Source organism: Jaculus jaculus, chromosome 7, assembly GCF_020740685.1.
Source record: "Jaculus jaculus isolate mJacJac1 chromosome 7, mJacJac1.mat.Y.cur, whole genome shotgun sequence".
NCBI classification, from domain to species: Eukaryota; Metazoa; Chordata; class Mammalia; order Rodentia; family Dipodidae; genus Jaculus; species Jaculus jaculus.
Genome location: NC_059108.1, coordinates 148,171,463 through 148,193,378, shown reverse-complemented (window position 1 = coordinate 148,193,378; position 21,916 = coordinate 148,171,463). Strand labels below are relative to the sequence as shown.

Sequence of the window (21,916 nt, the reverse complement as noted above, 5' to 3'; positions counted from 1 at the left end):
TCTGCTGGCCAGCAGATACAGGACACTTCCAGCTTCCCACAGAGTCCCCTGGGACAGGACTGCCTTGGAGCCTAATGGTATTTGCACAACCACTTGTAATATGAATTAATTTAATTTAGCTTTGTTTGCTCTCACTTTTTATAATATGAAATATCACATGTTGGCTTTAAAGGAAAAGAAGATCCATTAATTGGCAAGAAAAGGAAGTAGGTGAAATTAGAGGAAAGCAGAAGGTACAAAGAGGGAGTGAGATAGGAGAAAGGGCATGTGTACTTCAAATGCACACATGAGTACTCTTCCATGGGAAAAGAGTCTCAAGAGACCCAAGATAAGTCACACATCCTCCCATTCTTTCAGACAGTTTCCTGCATGTCTTTATTTTGGGGGCCAAAACATCCATGGCTACACGTTTCATCTGTGGTGTATTCTTATTGGGGACCCCTATAATATGTGTTCCTCAAGTCCTCTTGTGGGAATTGTTGGGGCCAGGTCTTCCCACTCCCCTAGCTCGTAGGTTGAGTTTTCACCTGTACCTCTGTGATACATATTTCCCAACCGTTCTGCTGCTGGAGGGCACAGCTCTCCACTCGCTTTTTTATTCCTAGGAATGGAGCTCAGAGATCTGCCATATACAAGTGTGTGCTCAGCTTTGATCAGAGAATTTCTCCTTTTCTTCATCTCTTTTTCCTTTCCATTTCCACATTCACCAGGAAATGTTGGCCTAGACACAACTTTTCTGTGAAGGGCCGGTAATGTGATTCTAGGCTTTGCAGGCCATGAATATTGGCATAGTCTGTGTCACAGCTGCTCCCAGGCACAGACAATGGGAAACAAGCAGGTACTGGCTTCCAGCTACTTCATTTTACAAAACAGGTGGGTTCTTGTGGGTTCTACCCTGGCCTGAGGGAATCGAGTGAGGTCAGCCATTAGAAGAAGTGCCCTTGGCTGATCCTTCTCTGAAATCAACTCTTCTTAGCTCAGCTAGAGGCATGCTTTGACTCCAGCTACTGTCTTGAAGCCATTGAGAGTCTAGCGACTCGGCCTGCCCAGTGGCACATAAGCATCTATCATCTGACTGTGAGGTTTTACAACTGCAGACTTTCTGTGAGGGAAAGAGCCTCTTGTGTAGCGTAGTGAGCCCTTCCGTGGTAAGATGTCAAGGAGTGAGGCTTTGCCATAAGGCCAGCGACTTGCTTTGTTAGTTAGATGAGTAACTTCAAAGTGGAAGCTAGCCTGCACCCGTGACCTGCTGCCCAGATTTTATTTTACTCTATATTTAGGAGGTGCATTGCCTACCACATAGAAGGTTGTAGAGATGAAGGGAAGCATTTAGGCTTGGAGTGTCTCATCTTAGCCACTGCATACCATTTCCTGATGCCCCTGCTTCTTGTCCTCTACTGTAGGAAGTGTGGCCGTGCCCAGGGACTGCTGAGAGACTTGGAGAGTGGCTGCTCACTCCTCTTCCTCCCTGTGGACCTAACACTGTGCAGCCGGGGCCTGTCTGGGTGGCACGTGGCCTCCCCTCTCCGTGGGGACTGGGGGCTCTACTTCCTCCTCTCAAGAACCCTCCTTCACGCTTCCAGAAGTGTGAGGTCCTTGGGCCCTGGGAAGTACAGCAGAGACACTGAGCACACCTCAGCATCATCCTTAAGCACCGCCCCCAGAAACCCACTCACTGTGTAGACAGGTAGAATTTGGAAGGCTATTCTGACTTGGGTTTGATAAACAGTACTGCATTTGAGAACTTAATTCTCAACAGGGAGCCAGATGTAAAAAGGGTAAATCTGTCACTTCACTGACCAAATCAGAGTGATAAAGGAGCCCTTCCAGGCCCTTCAATCCAGCTGAGTGGTGAGAAAAGAAAAATCAAGTCTTCATAAGGTTTACCCAAGTCGGCTAGCTAAAAAGTATCATACTTCTTGACAAAGATTGTTTTTGTTCTTTGAAATATTTAAATATATGAATAGATACACCAGAGTCCTGCTTCTGAAAGGAATTCCAGATGCGTGCACTACTTTGTGCATTTGGCTTTATATGGGTCCTGGTCTTGACAGCCTGGAAGTAATTTTGAAACCACCGAGCCATCTCTCCAGCCTCTGTTTTTGTTTTGTTTTTGGAAGCAGAGTCTTGCTTTCACCCAGGCTGACCTCGAACTCACTCTTAGCCCAAGATGGCCTCAAACTTACAGTGATCCTTCTATTTTAACCTTCCTAGTGCTGAGAATAAAGACATGTGCCACCACACCCAGCTGACTTTTTAAATTATTTTCTTGACAGTTTTTGTACATGTACATGGTGTGTTTTGACCATAATCCCTTCCCATTACCTTCTCTTGTCCCTCCCTTTCCTTCATTCTTTCCGGTCTCCTGTCCCCCTTCTCCAACCATTTTTCTTTCCAATTAGTTCCTCTTCTACTTTGATTTTATTTTTGTCCTTCTCTACCGTCCACAACAGAGTGTAGATGTGCAGGTAACAGCAGTTGCTGTGAAGTCATGAAGGCAGCAGTCACTTACTTCATGCCTGGAAGACAGCATTCCACAGTACTCTCCCCATCTGGTGGCGCTGGGATTCTTTGCACCCCCTCTTGCGCACTGTCCCCTGAGCCTTGGCGGTGTGATAGCAATCTCTCAGCACTGAGTACTCAGCAGTCACATGTTCTCAACACTGTAATAAGTTTTTAGTCCCCTTAGCCATTGACATCCATAAAAAGAAGCTTCTCTGACCAAAGGTGAGAGCTGCACTAATCTGTGGACATCAACATAGCTATTTAGATGACAATTTTATGGGCATAATGTATCCATTTCACCAAAAAACAGTAGTAGCTTCCCTCTTGGGGCCTATGACCATGCAACCTTTTGACTGGGTTTCCAGTACCAGGTATGAGTTCCCTCCTGTAGAAGCCTCAGATCCAATCAGAGAGCAGTTGGTTACCTCATAACAGTCAAGTTGTTACCGCACCAGTAGGCACACCTTGCCTGGTTGGCTGGTTGTACAGTTCACAGGATCTACTGCTGGTTAGGGCTGTTGGTGGTATTTCTCCCCCAGCTACTGACATGTACCTCTAAGCACTATGGCAGCTAGCCAGCAGCTCAGTTCCAGCTTTAAACTTTTTTAAAATATTTTTATCTTATTTTACTTTATTTGAGGGGGGGACAGATAGAGAGAAAGAGAGAATGGGTATGCCAGGGCCTTTAGCCACTGCAAACAAACTCCAGACGCATGCATCTGGTTTACGTGAGTCCTGGGGAATTGAACTGGGGTCCTTAGGCTTCACAGGCAAATGCCTTAACTGCTAAGCCACCTTTCCAGCCCTCCAGATTTAACCTTTAACCACTGAGCCAAATCTCCTGCACCTTGACAAAGATTTTTAAGATCAGTATCTAGTTTTTATTTTATGTATAAACCCCTAAACTGAGCCAGACATGGTGGCACATGCCTTTAATCCCAGCATTCGGGAGGTAGAGGTAGAGGATCACCGTGAGTTCAGGGCCACCCTGAGACTACAAAGTGAGTTCTAGGTCAGCCTGGGCTAGAGTGAGACCCTACATCAAAAAACCAAAATAAATAAATAAATAAATAAACTCCTCAAATGCATAAGCCAAGTCCCTGCCATTTCTTACCTACATTAATGCTTCTTCATGCTAGAGGAGAGCTGACCCTTCTCCATTGACCTCAGCAGGAGGGTAGAGAGTGACACTACCCATCTGTGGACAATCTCCTCACCGTGAGCATAAAGGAAGCTCATGTCCCCTACTCCACCCATGGGCAACCACTAGCCTGCTCTCAATTTGCCTGTCCTTTATGTGTCATATTGGTGGAACCTGCAATGTGTGGCTTTGGGTCTGGCTTCTTTCACTCAGCGTCTTGTCGCCAAGGCTCACCCATGCAACCTGTATCGTTCCTCTTGGACCTGAGTCATATTCCTATATACAAACACTCACCACATTTCAGTGCTTCAACCATGGGCAGTTGGGCTGTTTCAGCTCTTGCCTGCCGTGGATGGTTTGTTATGAACATGCTCACACATGCTTGTGTTGGTGTGAATGGTCTGGTGTGTACATGCTCACACATGCTTGTGTTGGTGTGGATGGTCTGGTGTGAACATGCTCACACATGCTTGTGTTGGTGTGAATGGTCTGGTGTGAACATGCTCATGCGTGGGTGGTCTGGTGTGGACATGCTCACACATGCTTGCGTTGGCGTGGGTGGTCTGGTGTGGACATGCTCACACATGCTTGCATTGTTGTGGGTGGTCTGGTGTGAACATGCTCACACGTGCTTGCGTTGGCATGGGTGGTCTGGTGTGGGTATGCATTGGTCTGTCTGCTTTCTGTTCCTGTGGGATGGGGTGCTAGGTCATTTAGTAATTCTGTGTTTAACTTACTGAAGAGTCCAAACTTTTCCACAGGCACTGTCCTGTTTTACATTCCCAAAAGCAGTGTACAAATGTTCCAACTTCTCTAATCCTGACAAAAATTATTTCCCATCTTTTGAAAAGGTATCTGTCCACACTGGCTTCTGGCAGTGTTCCTCATGACGAGTGGTATTGAGCACCTTTCCATGAACACATTGTCCATTTGTACCTCATCTGCACAGAAACATGCACTTTCCCTTTGCCCATTTTTAAACATTTTTTTCTAATTTTTCTTTATGAGAGAGAGAGAATTGGTGTGCCAGAGCCTCCAGCCATTGCAGTCGAAGTCCAGACATATGTACTACCTTGTGTGCATATGTGACATTGCACACTTGCCTCACCTTTGTACTTCTGGCTTACAGGGGACCTGGAGAGTTGAACATGGATCCTTAGGCTTTGCAAGCAAGTATCTTAACCACTAGGCAATCTCTCTAGCCCCACCCCCTTTTTGTTTTAACATTTTTTCAAGAATCTTAATATAGGGCTGGAGAGATGACCTAGAAGTTAAGGCATTGCCTGCAAAGCCAGAGGGTCCCGGTTTGGCTCTCCAGGACCCACGTAAGCTAGATGCACAGAGGGTGCATGCACCTAGAGTTCATTTACAGTAGCTGGAGGCCCTGCGTGCCTATTCTCCCTCCCTCCCTCCCTTCCTCCACCCTCCCTTTCTCCCTCCCTCCCTCCCTCCTCCTCTGCTTCTTTCTCCTTCTCAAAAAGAATCTTAATACATAGATGTGCTGTAATTTGATTACATTCCCATCCTATTTCCTCCGCTTTTTGTTTTGTTTGGTTTGGTTGGTTGGTTGGTTGGTTTTATGAGGTAGGGTTTCACTCTAGCTCAGGCTGACCTAGAATTCACTATGTAGTCTCAGGGTGGCCTCGAACTCATGGCTATCCTCCTACCTATGCCTCCTGAGTGCTGGGATTAAAGGCATTTCGCCACCACGCCCAGTGCCTCTGCTCATTTTGTTGTTGTTTGTTTTTCGAGGTAGCCCAGGCTACCTGGAATTTACTATGTAATCTCAGGGTGGCCTCGAACTCACGGTGATCCTCCTACGTCTGAGTGCTGGGATTAAAGGCATGTGCCACCACGCCTGGCATCATCTGCTCATTTTTGATTGTATTGCTTTGATTCAGTTATTTTTGTATTCTCGACAAAAACTTTGTCTCATTCTAAAAGTTGTCTTTTCACTTTTTTTGTTTTTGTTTTTGTTTTTTTCGAGGTAGGATCTCACACTCGTCCAGGATGACCTGGAATTAACTATGTAGTCTCAGGGTGGCCTTGAACTCATGGCGATCCTCCTACCTCTGCCTCCCAAGTGCTAGGATTAAAGGCGTGTGCCACCATGCCCAGCTTTCTTTTCACTTTTTTGAGAATGTCTTTTGATGTACAAAAGTTCATTTTGTTTTTAATGAAGTCTGTTTATGTAGTTTTCCTTTAGTTCCTTGTGTCTTATTGCCATAGTGAACAAGTGCAGTCAACCCAAGATCATGAAGATTTATCACTGTGTACATGAAGAGTTTTGTGCTCTTATATTTGGGTCTTAGGTCTGTTTTGCATTGGCTTTTGCATATGCGGTAGAGTAAGGGTACAGCCTCATTCTTTGTGTGTGTGTGACTTTCCAGCTCCCCCAGCACTGTCTGTGTACAAAACTACCTCCATTTTTTGCCCATGGGATGGTCTTGGCTCTCAGCTCTATCCCATTAATCAATATGTAAGATCACATATTTTGATTTAAAATTTCCTTTAAAAGATACTAATAGACATGCATAAATAAGTTTGGTCTCAGAGAACAAGCCAGTTGGCATTCTGGAGCTCGGATGTGTTTGTACATAGAAGCAATGTGTGATGGGTGGGATTGGAACTGAAGTCGGTGACAATGTGGAGGAGAATCAGCAATCTCAAGGCATTCCATGAGCATGAGCAGATAGCGGAGAAGCATAGCCAGCTCTCAGAAAGCCTACCACCTCTTTGTAGAAGCAGGCTTGTGACTCAAGGTGTGGTATCATGTGAAGGAGAAACCTTAGGAGTAACAAGGATATGGTTGAGCCTGGTTGCACAAGGGAGGAGTTGGGGAAGACATTAAACAGAAGTGGCCTTGCAGCCAAGACTGAAGGTTGAGTATTTGAGAAACTCTGGTGAGGTCACGAAGCAAAAACACGTATTTCATGTAGAAGGGATAGGCACTGTGCAGTGTGTGCTCGAAGAACGTCTGAGAGTCTGAGTAGCCTGAGTAGCCAGCCTGCAATAAGGGGTGGGTATTAGGACTCAGGTACAGGAGGAGAAACCTAGTTGCAGAAAAAAGCAACAGGGAAACACCAGGGCTGTTATATCCTAGTCTAGTCTAAAGGTAACGGGATGAAGCCAGAGAATTTTTAAAGATATTTTTATCATGAACTGTTTTCACATACACAGAAGTGAAGGGGAAAGTGTGATGAACTGCACATGCCCTCACCTGGCATTGACATCCCCAGAGTGCTACGAGCGTGCTCGTCCAGCCTCCTCTGTCCTCTTCTCAGATTGTTAAGGCAGATACAGTATCATTCAGTAAGGACTCTTTGTACTGATGTGCACTAATAGTACCTGTTTCTGGGCTTCAGTCTCATCAGTCATATTTCAGTCCATGCATACTGCGTGCATGATCCCATCCAGCCTCCCCGTCCAACCTTGTGGTCAGTGTTCTGTAACCAAGTTGACTTTAGATGAGAGACAACATGAAGTACTTGTCTTTCTGTGTCTGTCTTATTTACTTAGTATAATATTCCTCCCGTTCTGTCCTTGTTGTTACAAATGACAGGATTTTATACTCATTTATGGCTGAATAATAGTTAATGTGTGTATGTGCCTTATTTTCTATAGCTAATTGTCTGCTGCGGGGCACCGGGCTGATCCCCCTCCGTGGCTGCTGCGGGTGGTGCTGCAGCGAACACAGGCGGGCAGGTGTCTGCGCTGTGCTGATTCCACTTCCTCTGGATGTACACCCAGAAGTGGATAGCTGGAGCATATGGCAGAGCTATTTTTAGTTTAGTGAGGAACCTCTATTCTGTTCTCCATAATAGTTGTGCTAACTAACTTTTCCACCAACCACATGCAAGCTCCCCTTTTTCCTTATCCTCACTGACATTTGTGTGTGTGTGTGTGTGCCGTGTGCACATGCTCAGTAATAGCCATTCTAACTGAGGTGAGGGCATCTTGTAGTTTTTGCTTTTCTGGTTTTTATTATTATTATTATTTAGTTTTGTATTCAGCAAATACAGTCAGTTTGGTACCATTACTAGGCTCATCCGTGACCTACCCCCTCCCCTTGACCCCTCCTTGTTGAAGTATATGGGTCATGCATTGTGGAGTTAGCCCACAGTTATGGGTAAGATAAATGTCTCTGCATATCATGACCCAACATGTGGCTCTGACATTCTTTCCACCCCCGCTTCCGCAAAATTTCCCTGAGCCATGTTGGGTTCATTTTTGGTCTGCTTCAGTGATGAGGTGTTGGGGGCTTCTGGGGCTCTGGCTCTCTCATTTGGTAGGAGTCTCAGGATGGTCTCAAACTCACAGTGATCCTCCTACCTCTGCCACCCAAGTGGGATTAAAAGTGTGTGCCACCACGCCCGGCTTCTGTTTTTTGTGTTTTTTTTTTTTTTTTGATTTTTGTTTTTTGATGTCAGGACCTCACTCTAGCCCAGGCTGACCTGGAACGCACTCTGTAGTCCCAGGCTGGCCTTGAACTCACAGTAATCCTCCTACCTCTGCCTCCCCAGTGCTGGGTTTAAAGGTGTGCACCCCCACGCCCTGCATGGTTTTGCTTTGAAGGCAGGACCTCACTGGAGATCAAATTCTTCGGTGACTCTGCTGACTGCCTCAGCCTCCCGAGTGCTGCTGTGAAGGGCCTGGGCCACTACGCTGGGCTCTGCTTGTAGTTTTGATTTACATTTCTTTTTCTTTTCTTTTTTTTTTACATTTTAGATTTATTTGCAAGCAGAGAGAAGCAAAGAGAAAATGGGCACAGTAGGGCCTCTTGCCCTTGCAAAGGAACTCCAGATGCATGTGCCACTTTTTGCATCTGGCTTTATGCAGGTACTAGGGCATGCAACCCAGACCATCAGGCTTTGCAAGCAAGGACCTTTTACCTCTGAGCCTTCTCTCCAGCCCTTGGTATATTATATCTCTTTACTAATGATACTTAGCATTTTCAAACATTCATTGTCATTTGTGCTGTGTGTGGATGGTGTGTGCAGATGCTCATGCTGCTAGCACCCATGCACGGGCCAGAGAACATCAGGTGTGCACTTCTGTTGCTCTTCCTTGTTTTCTCCGTAAGGTGAAGTCTCTCTCTGAGCCCAGTGACGATTTTCAGCAGACTGGCTGGCCAGTGAGCCCCGTGATTGTCTTGTCACTGCGGTGCTGGGGCTGAGCGCGGGCCCTCGTGCTGGCACAGCAATGAGCCAGCTCCTCAGCTGCCATTTGCATTTCTTCCTTTTTTTTAAATTTTCACATATTTATTTGCAAGGAGAGAGAGAATGGGCATGGCAGGTCAGGGCTTCCAGCCACCGTAAACAAACTCCACATACATGCAGCACTCGGTGCGTCTGGCTTTACATGGGCACTGGTCATTAGATTTTGCAGGCAAGTGCCTTGACCGCTGAGAAATCTCTCCAGCCCACCATTTTTTTTTAAGGATTTTATTTCATTTTATTTGAGAGATAGAGGGAGATAGATGTAAGAGAGAGAGAATGGGTACGCCAGGACCTTCCGCCATTGTAAATGAACTCCAGCGTGCTCCACCTTGTGCATCTGACCTACACGGGTCCTGGGGAATTGAACCTGGGTCCTTTGGCTTGACCAGCAAATACCTTAACCACTAAGCCACCTCTCCAGCCCCATCTGTATTTCTTTCAAGAATAGTCTTTTCAGTTGTGGTGGTGTATATTGCTTGTCAACCTGGCAGAGCCTAGAGTCACCCATGAGGGATGATGTAGAGTAGGTTAGCCTCTGGGCATGTCTGTGAGGGATGGTCTTTATGAGGTTGATTAATAGATGACCCATCCTGAGCTGTGCATGGCACCATTCCATGGGCTGGGGCCCTGGGCTGTCTAAGAGAGCTGGCTGAGCTTCAGCACTCATGGTGCTCTGCTTCCTCACTGTGCTAGCCGTGACCAGCTCTGCTTCCAGATCCTGCCGCCGTGCCTTCCCTCCATGATTGAGTATAGTCTGGAATTGTAAGCTGAAATAAAGGAAGGCAAGAAGGAAGGAGAGAGGGAAGGAAGGAATGATGTGCAGACATTTTTGAAGGGTATGATTTTGTCCCCTACTCCCACCCTTGGGACATTGGGCAATGCTGGAGACAGTCAGCTGTCACAGCTAGAAGTAGCACCCTACAGTACACAACAGCAGGGATTTCCTGCCAGTATCCAAGGTTCTGTGATGGGAAACCTGTTCCTCTCCTGGTTTCCCACCAGCCCATAGGCCGGTCACCCTGCAGGTTAACATAGGCTCCTTTCCATTTATTATTCCATGATTTGCTACTTAGACTCAAAGACGATGAGATTAGGGCTGGCCCTTTTATAGAAGCAAAAACTCTTCTTAAACTGTGTGTCACATGATATCAGATAGTCTCTGGTGCTTAAGAGATGGCAGTTTGGACAACCCCATTATAAAATTGGAGAAGGGGAGAATTCTGAGAGGCACTGGAGAGGAGAGTGGACTTACAGTGTAGGGCGAAAGGAGGAACTGAGGCAGTGGAAGTTGAAGTCTGTGGGTGACTCCAGGTTCAAGCCTGGCTGTACCACTTCCTGTATGATCTTGAGCATCTCATTAGTGTGAATGGTGGTGTCTGTGTCCAAGTTCAAATCTTTGGATCACAAGTAAAACAGCTAGGCATGACTATGCATGCCAATAACAGTCCTGCAGGTGAGCAGAGACCTGAAAATCTTTGGGACCCCCACAAACTCTGGAATTAGAAAAAGGTGACTATAGCTCAAAAGGTGGAAGAGTGATGGAACAGTTCACCCGACGTTCCACCCCAGGCCCTGTAGGCAAGTAACCCACTAAAAGTGATAATATGTGCATACACCACACATACATTTTATACACACACACACACACACACACACACACACACACACAAATAAGTAAATAAATAAAATAGAATCAGTTCTGAAAGAAATAGGGAAATGTAACTTTGGACTCCTGTGCTTATTGGAATTGCCACATAGAGACAGTGTAGTCATGTTTAAATTTATTGCTTTCCCGTACAATGACTTGTCACTCAGTCGATCTGTGTATATTAGCCAGAAGTGGAGCATTCTCCCGGCCTCTGTCTCCTCCACTTCTCATCCCACACGTCTGCACTCTTGGTTTCACTCAGCTCAGTAGTCCTAAGCCATTCACCACACCTGTCTGGCACTGTCCTGCCCAAGCCGACCACTCCATCTCTTGTGCAGATCACAGGACAAAGCCCTCTGGGGTCAGGGTCCACAGAGCTTGAATAGCTTTTAGAAAGGAAGATGTGCCCCATCCTGACCCCTCCGTTCCCCTTCACTTGACACCTAATTGCCTTTCAGAAAGGGCAGTTTCTCAGAGACTGGTCAGTTTGCCCCCATCCTGGAGGGCATCTGTGCCGCACCCTCCCTGTACACAGTCCTCTTGTCGCACATGGCTGCAGTCATGCCAGGCCTGTAGCAGAGGTGGGGAATGGAGTTCAGCTCTTTTTCTCAAATCCTGCTTGGCAGCTCCCAAGTTCTGCAAAAAACTATCAGAGTGACCCAGACAGGCAGGCCTTGCCTCCTGGGGCCCATGGTGTATGCCAGGGAGGAAGATGCACACCTCACAGTTGTCAGAGGACTGGGGACGGAAAGAACCCCAGAACATAGCACGCTTCCTCAATGCAGGAGCTGACGGGGGAGGGCCATGTGGCCCTGGAACAGAGGCACGTGGAGATACAAATGGTGAGGCCAGCTCGAGGAGGAGTTTGTAATCACCAGGAAGCTAGAGGAAAACAGGAAGTCATTGCAGTGGCAGTGGGCTGGATTTTCCTTTCTAGAAGGTCTCTGCCTCCTCATCCTTGGAGAAGAAAGCTCTAGAGGGCTTGGAGGGAGGTAAGGTTGGTAGGATCCAGGGAGAGGATCTTGTGGCTTGGAGTACACAGGTATGAGGGCAACATTATTTTCTCAGTCATTGGAACTCCAGTCATTGGAAACCTTACCTCAATATGTTTCCTACAAGGTGCAGTCATTACCTATGGATTTTATTTGATTCTATTTTGTGAGTTAGTCAGATCACCAAATCCCAGTCTTATAAGCTTGGATATGTAAGACACATAGTTTATTTTCCTGTGGGGTACGAAGCAGCCATGGCATGTTTCTGTTAATCTCCCAACCCAGTGTTTATCAAGGTCATTGTGAATATAGTACTGCAGGAAACAGAAGGGAGATAGCAGTTACATGGAGCACGTGCATATGTAGTTAATGTTTAAAACAAGGACGGTCGTGGGAAGTAGCTCCTTCTGACTAGAAATAATGCTAGGGCTTTTAAAGGGCCATCCCAAGAAAGCTAAGCAGATAAGTTTAAATTTGGGGATTCTGTGGAGAAAGTAAGTTATAACTGGGTACTCATGTTTTCTCGACCAGATGGAAAAATGAGAGCTGTCTTAGTCATCTTTTTCTCACTGTGATGCATACTGGGCACAGACTACTTAACTAAGAGAAAGGTTTATTTAGCTCACACTTTTGGAGGTTCAAGGACATGGTGCTGCATTGACTCCGTTCTGGTGCAGACAGAATGGCAGGTGGCAGTGGCTAAAGTGTGTGTGAGAACTCGGTCACATTTCAAACCAGGTGCAGAAAGGGGACTAGTGTTCTAACGTCTGTCCTGAAGGTAAGCCCTTGAGGACACAAGGACTTCCTGACAGGCTCCACCTCTTAAAGGTCCACATCACTTCCCAGAACCATCATCCTAGGCACCAAGTTCCCAACAGTTTGGGGCTAGGGAACCTCAAACCCTAACAGAAGTCAATGACAAGAAGCACAGGCTGTGTGGGAAGGGTGCCCAGTCTCCTCGGCCCCCAGCCAGAGTGGTGGCTGATGTTGTGCACATCATTTCGTGGAGAGCTGTTTTGAGTGTTCTCAGCAGCTCTTACTGCTTAGCGAAGAGCTCCCTCACTGTGGTGGCTGGCCGTGGCCTGCGTGATTGGAACGGGCAGAAGGCTACATTGCCAGGAGGCCTTTGCCAGGAGGCCTTTTACAGTGCTCCACTGCTGGGGCAGACAGACAGACAGACAGACAGGGCTCAGGAAGCACATTGTATACTTCTTGCTTTTGCTGTTGGAGAGGGGAGCCATCACTTCTGGGCCATGGTGGCAGGAAATCAGTGCAATATGTCAGCTGCTCATGCCCAGAGAGCTGTCCAGGTGGGGCCCAGGACACAGATGAGCCCCACAGGAGCTATGGTGAGAGCGTTCCCTTCTCTGAAGTCTTCCCACTCTGCACGAGTGTCAGTGTTGAGACTGGCCACAGGGGGTTGAATGGCCAGCATGCTGCCTCCACATGAGCATGTGAGTGGGAAGACTAGTGGTGAGTGCAGAGAGCGGGTGGAAGAAGATCCATTGCTGGGCTCCAGGAAGGCGCCTACTTGCAGCCTCTGTTAATTTTTTCTGTTTGGTTTTATGAGGTAGGGTCTCGCGTTAGCCCAAGCTGACCTGGTATTCACTATGTGCTTTTAGGCTGGCCTCGACTCACTGCAGTCCTCCTCCTCTACCTCCCAAGTTCTGGGTTTAAAAGTATGTGCCACCATACCCAGCCTGTGTTTAGTTTTGAAGACAGAGTGGTGAGGTAGCAAGAACCATTTTAGGGGTGTTTGACTCTGTTCACTCCCCATGCACTCCACTGCACTCGTTCAGCGTGGATGACCGTAGCCTGTGCTCTGTGGAGCACATGCCCTAACATTTCAGTCCTGGAGGTCAGAGGTTAGAAACCGGGCCCCAGAGAAGGCAGGGCAGGAATGTACTACTCTAGAGAAGCAGTCTTCCCGCTCTCTGCAGCATTTAGGGGCCCCGGCACCCCTTGACTCACACCCCTCCTCTGTTTTCAGGCCACCGTGAGCATCTTCCTGTCACTTTGGCTCTTGGACCTCTCATTGCCTTCCTGTATCTGACCCTCTTGCTTCCCTCTTTCAAACATCTGTCTGGTGACAGTGGGCCACCCTGATAATCAGAATCTTCTGTATCTGGAGACCTGAATTTAGTCACATCTGTAAAACTGTTTGCCAAGAAGGTCACATATTCACAAGTTCCTGGGACTAGGATTTGCCCAGTTTTTTAAAAAGCTTTCTTTACTTTTTTTTTTCAAGGTTGGGTCTCACTTTAGCCCAGGCTGACATGGAATTCACTATGTAGTCTCAGGGTGGCCTCAAACTCATGCGATCCTCCTACCTGTGCCTCTCAAGTGCTAGGATTAAAGGCGTTTGCCACCACACCCCACTCCATTTCGTTTGATTATGTTATTTTATTTTATTGGGGGGGGGCGGGAAGAAGCAGAAACAGAGAATGGGTGCACCAGGGCCTCTATCCACTGCAAATGATTTCCAGACACATGTACCACCTTGTGCATCTGGCTTATATGCATACTGGGGAATCGAGCCTAGGTCCTTAGGCTTTGCAAGCAGATGTCTTAACTGCTAAACCATCTCTCCAGCTTGATATGCTCAGTTTTGCAGCAGTTATTATTTAGCCTACCACATCAGCCTTCATGGTAAAAATCTAGAAGTTAGGTCTGGGGATATGGCTCAGAGGTTAAAAGTGCATGCTTACAGACTACAGGCGTGGATTTGCTTGCCCAGTACCCATGTAAAGCCAGCCACACACAGGTCACACATGTGTTTGGAGTTTGTTTGTAAGGCACGAGGCTCTGGCATATCCGTTCTCCCTCTTTCTCTTTCACACACATGCAGATATGCACACACTTACAAATAAGTGAATAATATAATTTTAAAAATTGTTTTGAATTAGAAACTGGGACTGGGGAGATGACTCAACAAATCAGAGTGCTTGCTGTGGAGCCCGAGGACCTGCGTGTGATTCCCCACATGTAGAAAGCTGGCCACAGGCGCCCGAAACCCCCGTCGTTGGGGTAGAAGCCGAAGACCCCTCAGCCGGTCCGGCTGACAGGAACGGCAAGGCTCGCTGAGAGGTTTTGTCAAGAACATGAAGCAGAAGAGAGAGAGGCCAGCTGACATGCTGCATGCTTGTTCACTGGCACGTACACACCCATGTATGCACACGCACACAGAATGAGAGGCCGGTCGGGAGTGGTGGCTCACACTTGTAGTCCTGGCACTTTAGAGGCTGAGGCTACCATTCAGGGCTAGCCTGGGCTACGTAGTGAGTCTGAGGGCGGCCTGAGCTACAAAGAAGACCTCGTGTCAAGAAAAATCAAGCATCTGAAGGAGACATAAGAAATGAGGTGTTTGTGGCTCTCAAGACGAGCATTGCGACACGTGGCAGGTCCGCCTTGACTTGGGCAGCTCCGCGGGCTGTCTCCAGGGAGTGAGGGACACTGCCCAGGCCCACACTCGTCTGTTCTCTGTGCTTTAATTGGGCTACAGAGCACCCATTCTGCATAGTTACTTGCTTTTTGTTTTATTTTGAAAGCAAATACCCAGCAGGAGAAACAGCCTCGTGGCTACCCCGTCGTCTTCGAAAACAAAAGTGCCAGCCCCTCAGCCCGCGGCCGCCGCGAAGAAAGAGAAGCGGCCCAACCCCGCGCGCTCCGCCGCCAACAACCGAGAACTGCAGAAGCTCCCGTCCCTGAAAGGTGATTCTTTCTTGTACTTTAAAGGTGAAAGCGGGTTATTTGGGGGAAAGGAGCATTTGATATTTGAGTGGTGTCCCAGCTTCTTCTTCCTTTGTTTATATTTTACCGTCAGTTACTTTTTCCTTCACTGAGGTTTGTTTGTTTTAGATTAAATACCATCAGTTTTGCTGACTAACATTTTAAATTTCAGGGTTTTGAAGATTAAAAAACCCAATAACTTAGCTAGACATGGTGGTGCATGCCTTTAATCCCAGTACTTGGAAGGCAGAGGTAGGAGGATCACCGTGAGTTCAAAGCCACCCTGAGACTACATCGTGAATTCCAGGTCAGCCTGAGTTACAGTGAGACCCTACCTCGAAACAAACAAGCAAAAAAAAAAACCAGAAAAACAAAAAAACCCAATAATTTAATGTATTATAGGCATATACATTAAAAAAGAAAAATTTACATTTTTTTCACATCAGTTTTAAGTGAGCTAGCCAGTTTTTCTTTCAAATAATTTTCTTCGCCTCAGACCTCTAGCAGTCAAGAGTTATATGAAATCATTGTAAAAGTTCCGGCCGGCTGTCCCCTCCAGGTGTTGACGAAGGAAGTCCGCTCTGTAGAGCGTGTGGCCGCTCTTTGCTGGAGTCACTGGGAGCCTGCTTCCAGCTGGGCTCCTGCTTTGAGAGTAGTCACATTCTACTGCTCTCTGCTGGCAGCTCCCCCCAAATGGTATAGCTACCCTGCCGCCTGAGGGGTCTCAGTCCCTCGGAGCTTCCTTTAGGAGATTTGAGGTTGAATTACTTAAGACTATCAAAGAAAATGGGTTAAGATTCCTAAAGTTCTTAATGTAAGGACCCTAAAATACAAGACTTGGCACACTAAACATTTTTCATACCTGAGGTTTATAATAATGGATCTTTTATAACAAATTTCCATTGAGTAGTAAGTCAGTGAAAGCAGGAAGTTTGTCTTCTTTCTAGCTGTTTTCCCAGCACCTTCCTATTGCAGGACATAGCCCCATTGGGTGCAGATGTGCCTGAGGGACAAAGTGCAGCATACCTGCGAACATGGTCTGTTCTAGGAGCCATAGTGCTGTATAGACCGAAAGCCTTCCTCTCCTGGACTCAACATCCCAGTGGTAGGACACATGCATGTGACTTCTCCTTCTGGAGCCCTCAGTAGGCCAAGTCATAGTGATAGGGCAGTCTAGGATGGAAGAGGAACTGCAGTACTGTTACTCAGCCTTCCTGTCCCACAGGTCACAGGTGTGTCTTGTCCCTCTCATGCACAGGAAGGTGTCAGCACAGGCTTGGGTGCTTCCTGTCTCTGAAGCTTGACTTCTTCAGGAGCTCTGTGCAGAAGCCTCATCCTCAGCCATTACTGTCCTCTGCTTGCTGCTTCCCACCTCCATTTCCTTCAGCCAAGCCAGTTCCTCTCCCTGCCCTTATGTGACAGGTTTTTCTCAGCTATTCTAAAATACTTCTGTAGATGGGCTGAAGTATTGTCGAGATAGAAAAAATAGGTATTGACATTACATGTAAGTTCCATATTAACTCGGAGAAGACTGGCACTTTTGTGGTCCCTTCCTCCCTTCTAGGAAGATGGTCCTTCTACACTATTTTTCTAAGTCCTGTTTTTATTTATTTTTTAATATTTTGTTTGTTTATTTGAGAGAGAGAGGAAGAGGCAGAGAGAAAGAATGGGCACACCAGGGCCTCCAGCCACTGCAAACAAACTCCAGATGCATGCTCCCCCTTGTGCATCTGGCTTAAGTGGGTCCTGAATGGAACCAGGGTCCTTAGGCTTTGCAGACAAATGCCTGAACCACTAAGCCATTTCCCCAGCCCAAAATTTATTTATTTATTTACTTGAGAGAATGAGGGAGAGAAAGAGGCAGACAGAGAGAGAAAATGGGCACACTGGGGCCTCCAGCACTGCAAACAAACTCCAGATGCATGCGCCACTTTGTGCATCTGGCTTACATGGGTTCTGGGGAGTCAAACTAAGGTCCTTTGGCTTTGCAGGCAAACATCTTAACCACTAAGCCTTCTCTCCAGTCCCCCCTGATTTTTTTTTCTAGAGAAAATATTTTGGTTTTCTCATAAACCTCTACCTATCCATTGGGGTTTTTCTTGAATACTGTATAGTCACTCTTGTAAGTAGCTCTGCATATAATTTCCCCATTTCTGCTTCAAATTGGTCCTTGTTGAACTTCTGAAAGCAAGCTGTAAAATATTTGGCTTTGAGCTGGAGAGATGGCTTAGAGGTTAAGGCACATGCTTGTGAAGCCTAAGGATCCAGATTTGATTCTCTAGGTCCCACGTAAGCCAGATGCACATGGAGGCACATGTGTCTGGAGTTTGTTTGCAGTGTGACTGGAAGCCCTAGCATACCCATTCTCTCTCTCATTCTCTCTCTCTCCCTCTCCCTGTCTCTAATAAATAAAATAAATTTTAAAAAATATTTGGCTTTGAAACATTTTAGTTTTATTATTTATTTATTTGAGACAGAAAACGAATGTGGGTACACCAGAGCCTCTTGTTGTTGCAAACAAAATCCAGACACATGCACCACTTTGTGTGCCTGGCTTTACATGGGTACTGGGGAATGGAACCCGGCTGGCAGACTTTGCAAGCAAATGCCTTAACCACTGAGCAACTCTCCTGCCCTTTAAACATTTTCTTATGCTATCATCACCTTACCAACTTTTCTCATTAATCTTAGTAATTCTTTTTTTTTTTTTTTTTGAGGCAAGCCCAACAGACTGACCTTTTTATTTTATGCAACAGGGGAAGAGAATTGGCATGCCAGGGCCTCTAGCCACTGCAGTCAAACTCCAGATGTATGCATCCCCGTGTGCATATGTGACATTTGTGCACTTGTGTCACTGTGTGTCTTACTTACGTGGGACCTGGAGAGTCGAACTTGAGTCCTTAGGTTTCACAGGCAAAGCGCCTTAACTTAACTGCTAAGCCGTCTCTCCAGGTCTAATCTTAGTAATTCTTTAACAGAAGCTGCCAATATAGCCCTGTCATTGGTTATTAAGTCTTTGATATTCCTCATATTTATACTAATACATACTAAGTCATTGTGACTAGCCAGGACCAATTAAGCAGATAGCAGTGGGTATAGCAAGCATCCTGTTTCTTCTGTTTTAGCAAGTGGCCTCAGCATTGTTTCATTTAACGTAGAGTGGCCTCAGTTTGGGGACATGATATCTTTCTTTCCTTTTTTTTTTTTTTCATTTGTTTGTTTTGTCTTTCAAGGGAAGATCTCGCTCTAGCCCAGGCTGACCTGGAATTCACTATGTAGTCTCAGGGTGGCCTCGAACTCATGGCAATCCTCCTACCTCTGCCTCCCGAGTGCTGGGATTTAAAGTGTGCACCACCACACCTGGCTTGATCTTTCTTTTTTAATGGCTGATGTCCAGGATCCACACAGCAGCAGTGCAGACTAGGTGTGGCTGCACCAGGGTGAGCATGGCTGCCAAGCCTTTCCAGATGCCATATATGCATGATTCTGTTTACTGATTTTCTTAAGCATTTTTGCTTTAAATGTATTGAATGAAGTTGGCCCTTCGCTTTTCTCTCTCTCTTTTTTTTTTGCTTGTTTTTATACTGTACTATATTATCAGACCCAAGATGTGTTCTTCTTTGCCACATGTGTCCACAGGACTGATGCTTCTGGATTTCAGAAACTGTAACATGTACAATGACATCTGTGCTCATGAACTAGGGTAGGTTGCCTTAGAGCTATCTCTGCTGTCTCTGTGACAGTCTGTGCCTTCCTTCCATGGTGGATCCATTTATACCACACCATAACCATCCCAGGGCACTGCTTAGTGACTCCTTCTATCTCTTCCACATCTGTGGTTCTATGTACTTAGGAGTTCATCTCTCTTCTGTTGACTGTTCTATTTCTTTTTCAGTGTTTTATTTTTATTTATTTATTTGGAAACAGAGAGAAAGAATGGGCACACCAGGGCCTCCAGCCACTGCAAATGAACTCCAGACACGTGTGCCTCCTTGTGCATCTGGCTAACGTGGGTCCTGGGGAATTGAGCCTTGAACCGGGGTCCTTAGGCTTCACAGGCAAACGCTTAACCACTAAGCCATTTCTTCATCCCAACTGTTCTACTTCTGCTCAGGATCATTCATTGCTACTTTTATTTTAATTATCATATCTCTTTTAGTCTTTTTATCAAGTTACATATTGGGTTCACCCTTTTAGCTTTTTTAAAACATTTATTTATTTATTTGAGAGAGAGAGAGTGGGAAGGAAGGAGGGAGGGATATAGAAAAAGAAAGAGAATGGACATGGTAGGGCCTCTAGCCACTGCAAATGAACTCTAGACACATGCACCACATCTGGCTTATGTGGGTACTGGAGAATTGAACCTGGATCCTTAGGTTTCCCAGGTAAGCTCCTTAACCACTAAGCCATCACTCAAGCCTTATCTTTTAGCTTTTTCACAAGTATATTATGTGTGATGTTTATGAATGTATGTATGTGCATTCATATGTGTGTATATATGTGTAAAGGTGTATGTGCGCATTCATGTGTGTATGTGTGTTCATACATGTATTTGTGTATGTGAATGTGTAATCACATGTGCTTATGTGTTCTTATGTGGAGGCCAGAGATCAATACCAGTTATCTTCCTTATTTGCTCTCTACCTTTTTTTTTTTTTGTGGCTTTTTGAGTTATGGTCTGGTTCTAGCCCAGGCTAAGCTGGAATTCACTATGATGTTTTTCTTTTTTTTTTATTTGTATGTGTGTGTTGTTACATATATGTAGGTGTCCATGCAGTGCCCCATGTACTCAACTATGTCTGGTGGCTGGAACTAAATGTGGGCATCCCATTCCCATTGCATTTCTGCCTATTCTTTTTTTATTTTTATTTATTTATTTGAGAGCGACAAACAGAGAGAGAAAAAGGAAGATAAGGAGAGAGAATGGGCACCAGGGCCTCCAGCCTCTGCAGACGAACTCCAGACGCGTGCGCCCCCTTGTGCATCTGGCTAACATGGGACCTGGGGAACCGAGCCTCGAACCGGGGTCCTTAGGCTTCACAGGCAAGCGCTTAACTGCTAAGCCATTTCTCCAGCCCATTTCTGCCTATTCTTATATGAGCCAGTGTCCCTTACTGATCCTGGAGGTTGTCATTTTTTCACAAGCTTTGGGGATTTTCTGGTCTCTGCTCCCCCACAAGACTGGGGTTCCAGATGCACGTGGGTCTCACATAAACAATGACTGGACTCCAGTGGTTGGTCAGGCCACCTCCTGCTTGCACAGAAAATGGTCTTAACTTCTGAACCATCTCTCCAGCCGTAGCAGATTTTTAAGGCTGAGTCGGGACGTTTTGTCCGAGACGTCTTTCCTCCTGAGCGCTTGCTCTTGTGATGTGCTGGACCTGCTGCTCAAATGCTTTACGTAACTCGCAGCCTAGACTGCAAACACGCTCAACAGGAATTTCTTTTCTCTTTTAAAAAAAATTTTTATTTATTTGAGAGAGAAAGAGGCAGATATATAGAGAGAATGGGCACGCCAGAGCCTTTGGTTGCTGGAAACAAACTCCAGATGCATGTGCCACCTTGTGCATCTGGCTTTATGTGGGTACTGAGGAATTGAACTTGGGTCCTTTGGCTTTGCAGGAAAGCACCTTGCTAAGCCATCTCTCCAGCCCACAGCTTTCTTTTTACCCAAGACTCTTGTGGGTATCTCTTGCTAGACATTTGGCAGTCTGAGCTTCCCCTTAAGCCATGACATCGACTTAATAGCCAGGCCAGTTGTTCTGCTCAGCGTCCCGCTCACCCCTGTGGTTCCTGCAGGTGAACATCGCTTTTGGCTGGAATATATCAGAGGTGCTGCTGTGTAACTCAGGAGACGGCTCCACATTGTGGGAAATGCATAATCTCTGGTGGCCTGTTAGAAGTGAGGCTACATTTTACCACCAAATGAGAATGATGACAGATTGTTCTCCATTACATCCCTCTTTGCGATTCACAAAGTGGTAGTGGTAGTAATCCTGTGTGAAGTATACTTTGGCATCCTGCCAACATGAATTCCCCAGTGGGCCATAAACTAATGTTTGAAGCAGCACTGATAATCCTTGCCCTAGTCGGCAGTTACACCAGTTAATCTGACATTCTTTATTCTCGCCCAGTTGATCCGTTTGATGAAGAACAGCTCCTGCTGGAAAGGCAGGATGGGCACAGTTCCCTCTGCTGGTGACAACTCCAGTCTCTTTATGAACGTTACTATGGCCTAATGTACTGCTTTTGATTTTAACATCTTTGAGTTTGTTTTTCTTCCTGATGTTAAAATGCACAATTTCAGGGCTAGAGAGATGGCTCAGCATCTAAGGTGCTTGTCTGCAAAGCCTAACGACCTGGGTTTGTTTCCCCAGTACCCATGTAAAGCCAGATGCACAAAGTGGCACATGTATCTGGAGTTCTTTTGCACTGGCTAGAGACCCTGGCACACTCATTTATTCTCATTCTCTCTCTCCCTCTCCCTCCCTCCCTCTGTCCCCCTCCCTCCCTCTGTCTGTCTATCTGTCTGTCTCTCTCATGCTTTCTCCCTCTTTTCCCCCCATTGCAAATAAGAATATTTAAAAATCAATGCATCATGTCAACTTTCAGGTACCCTTTGGGCTGACTTCTTTGTATTTTTGACATATCCACATTAATTTTGATTCCTTAATTTCTTTTA

General features: G+C 46.2%; 1 protein-coding gene across 6 annotated transcripts in view; it reads left to right on the top strand.

Annotated features, from left to right (window-relative positions):
• The window catches only part of Ppp2r5c (protein phosphatase 2 regulatory subunit B'gamma), a 169,214-nt gene that overhangs the window by 14,010 nt on the left and 133,288 nt on the right, over positions 1-21,916 (top strand). For all 6 annotated transcript variants that reach the window (XM_045154873.1, XM_045154876.1, XM_045154874.1 and 3 more), the window contains one exon: positions 15,054-15,216. In XM_045154873.1, coding sequence (XP_045010808.1) covers positions 15,054-15,216 — 163 coding nt within the window. The remainder of the gene's footprint in view (positions 1-15,053; positions 15,217-21,916) is intronic.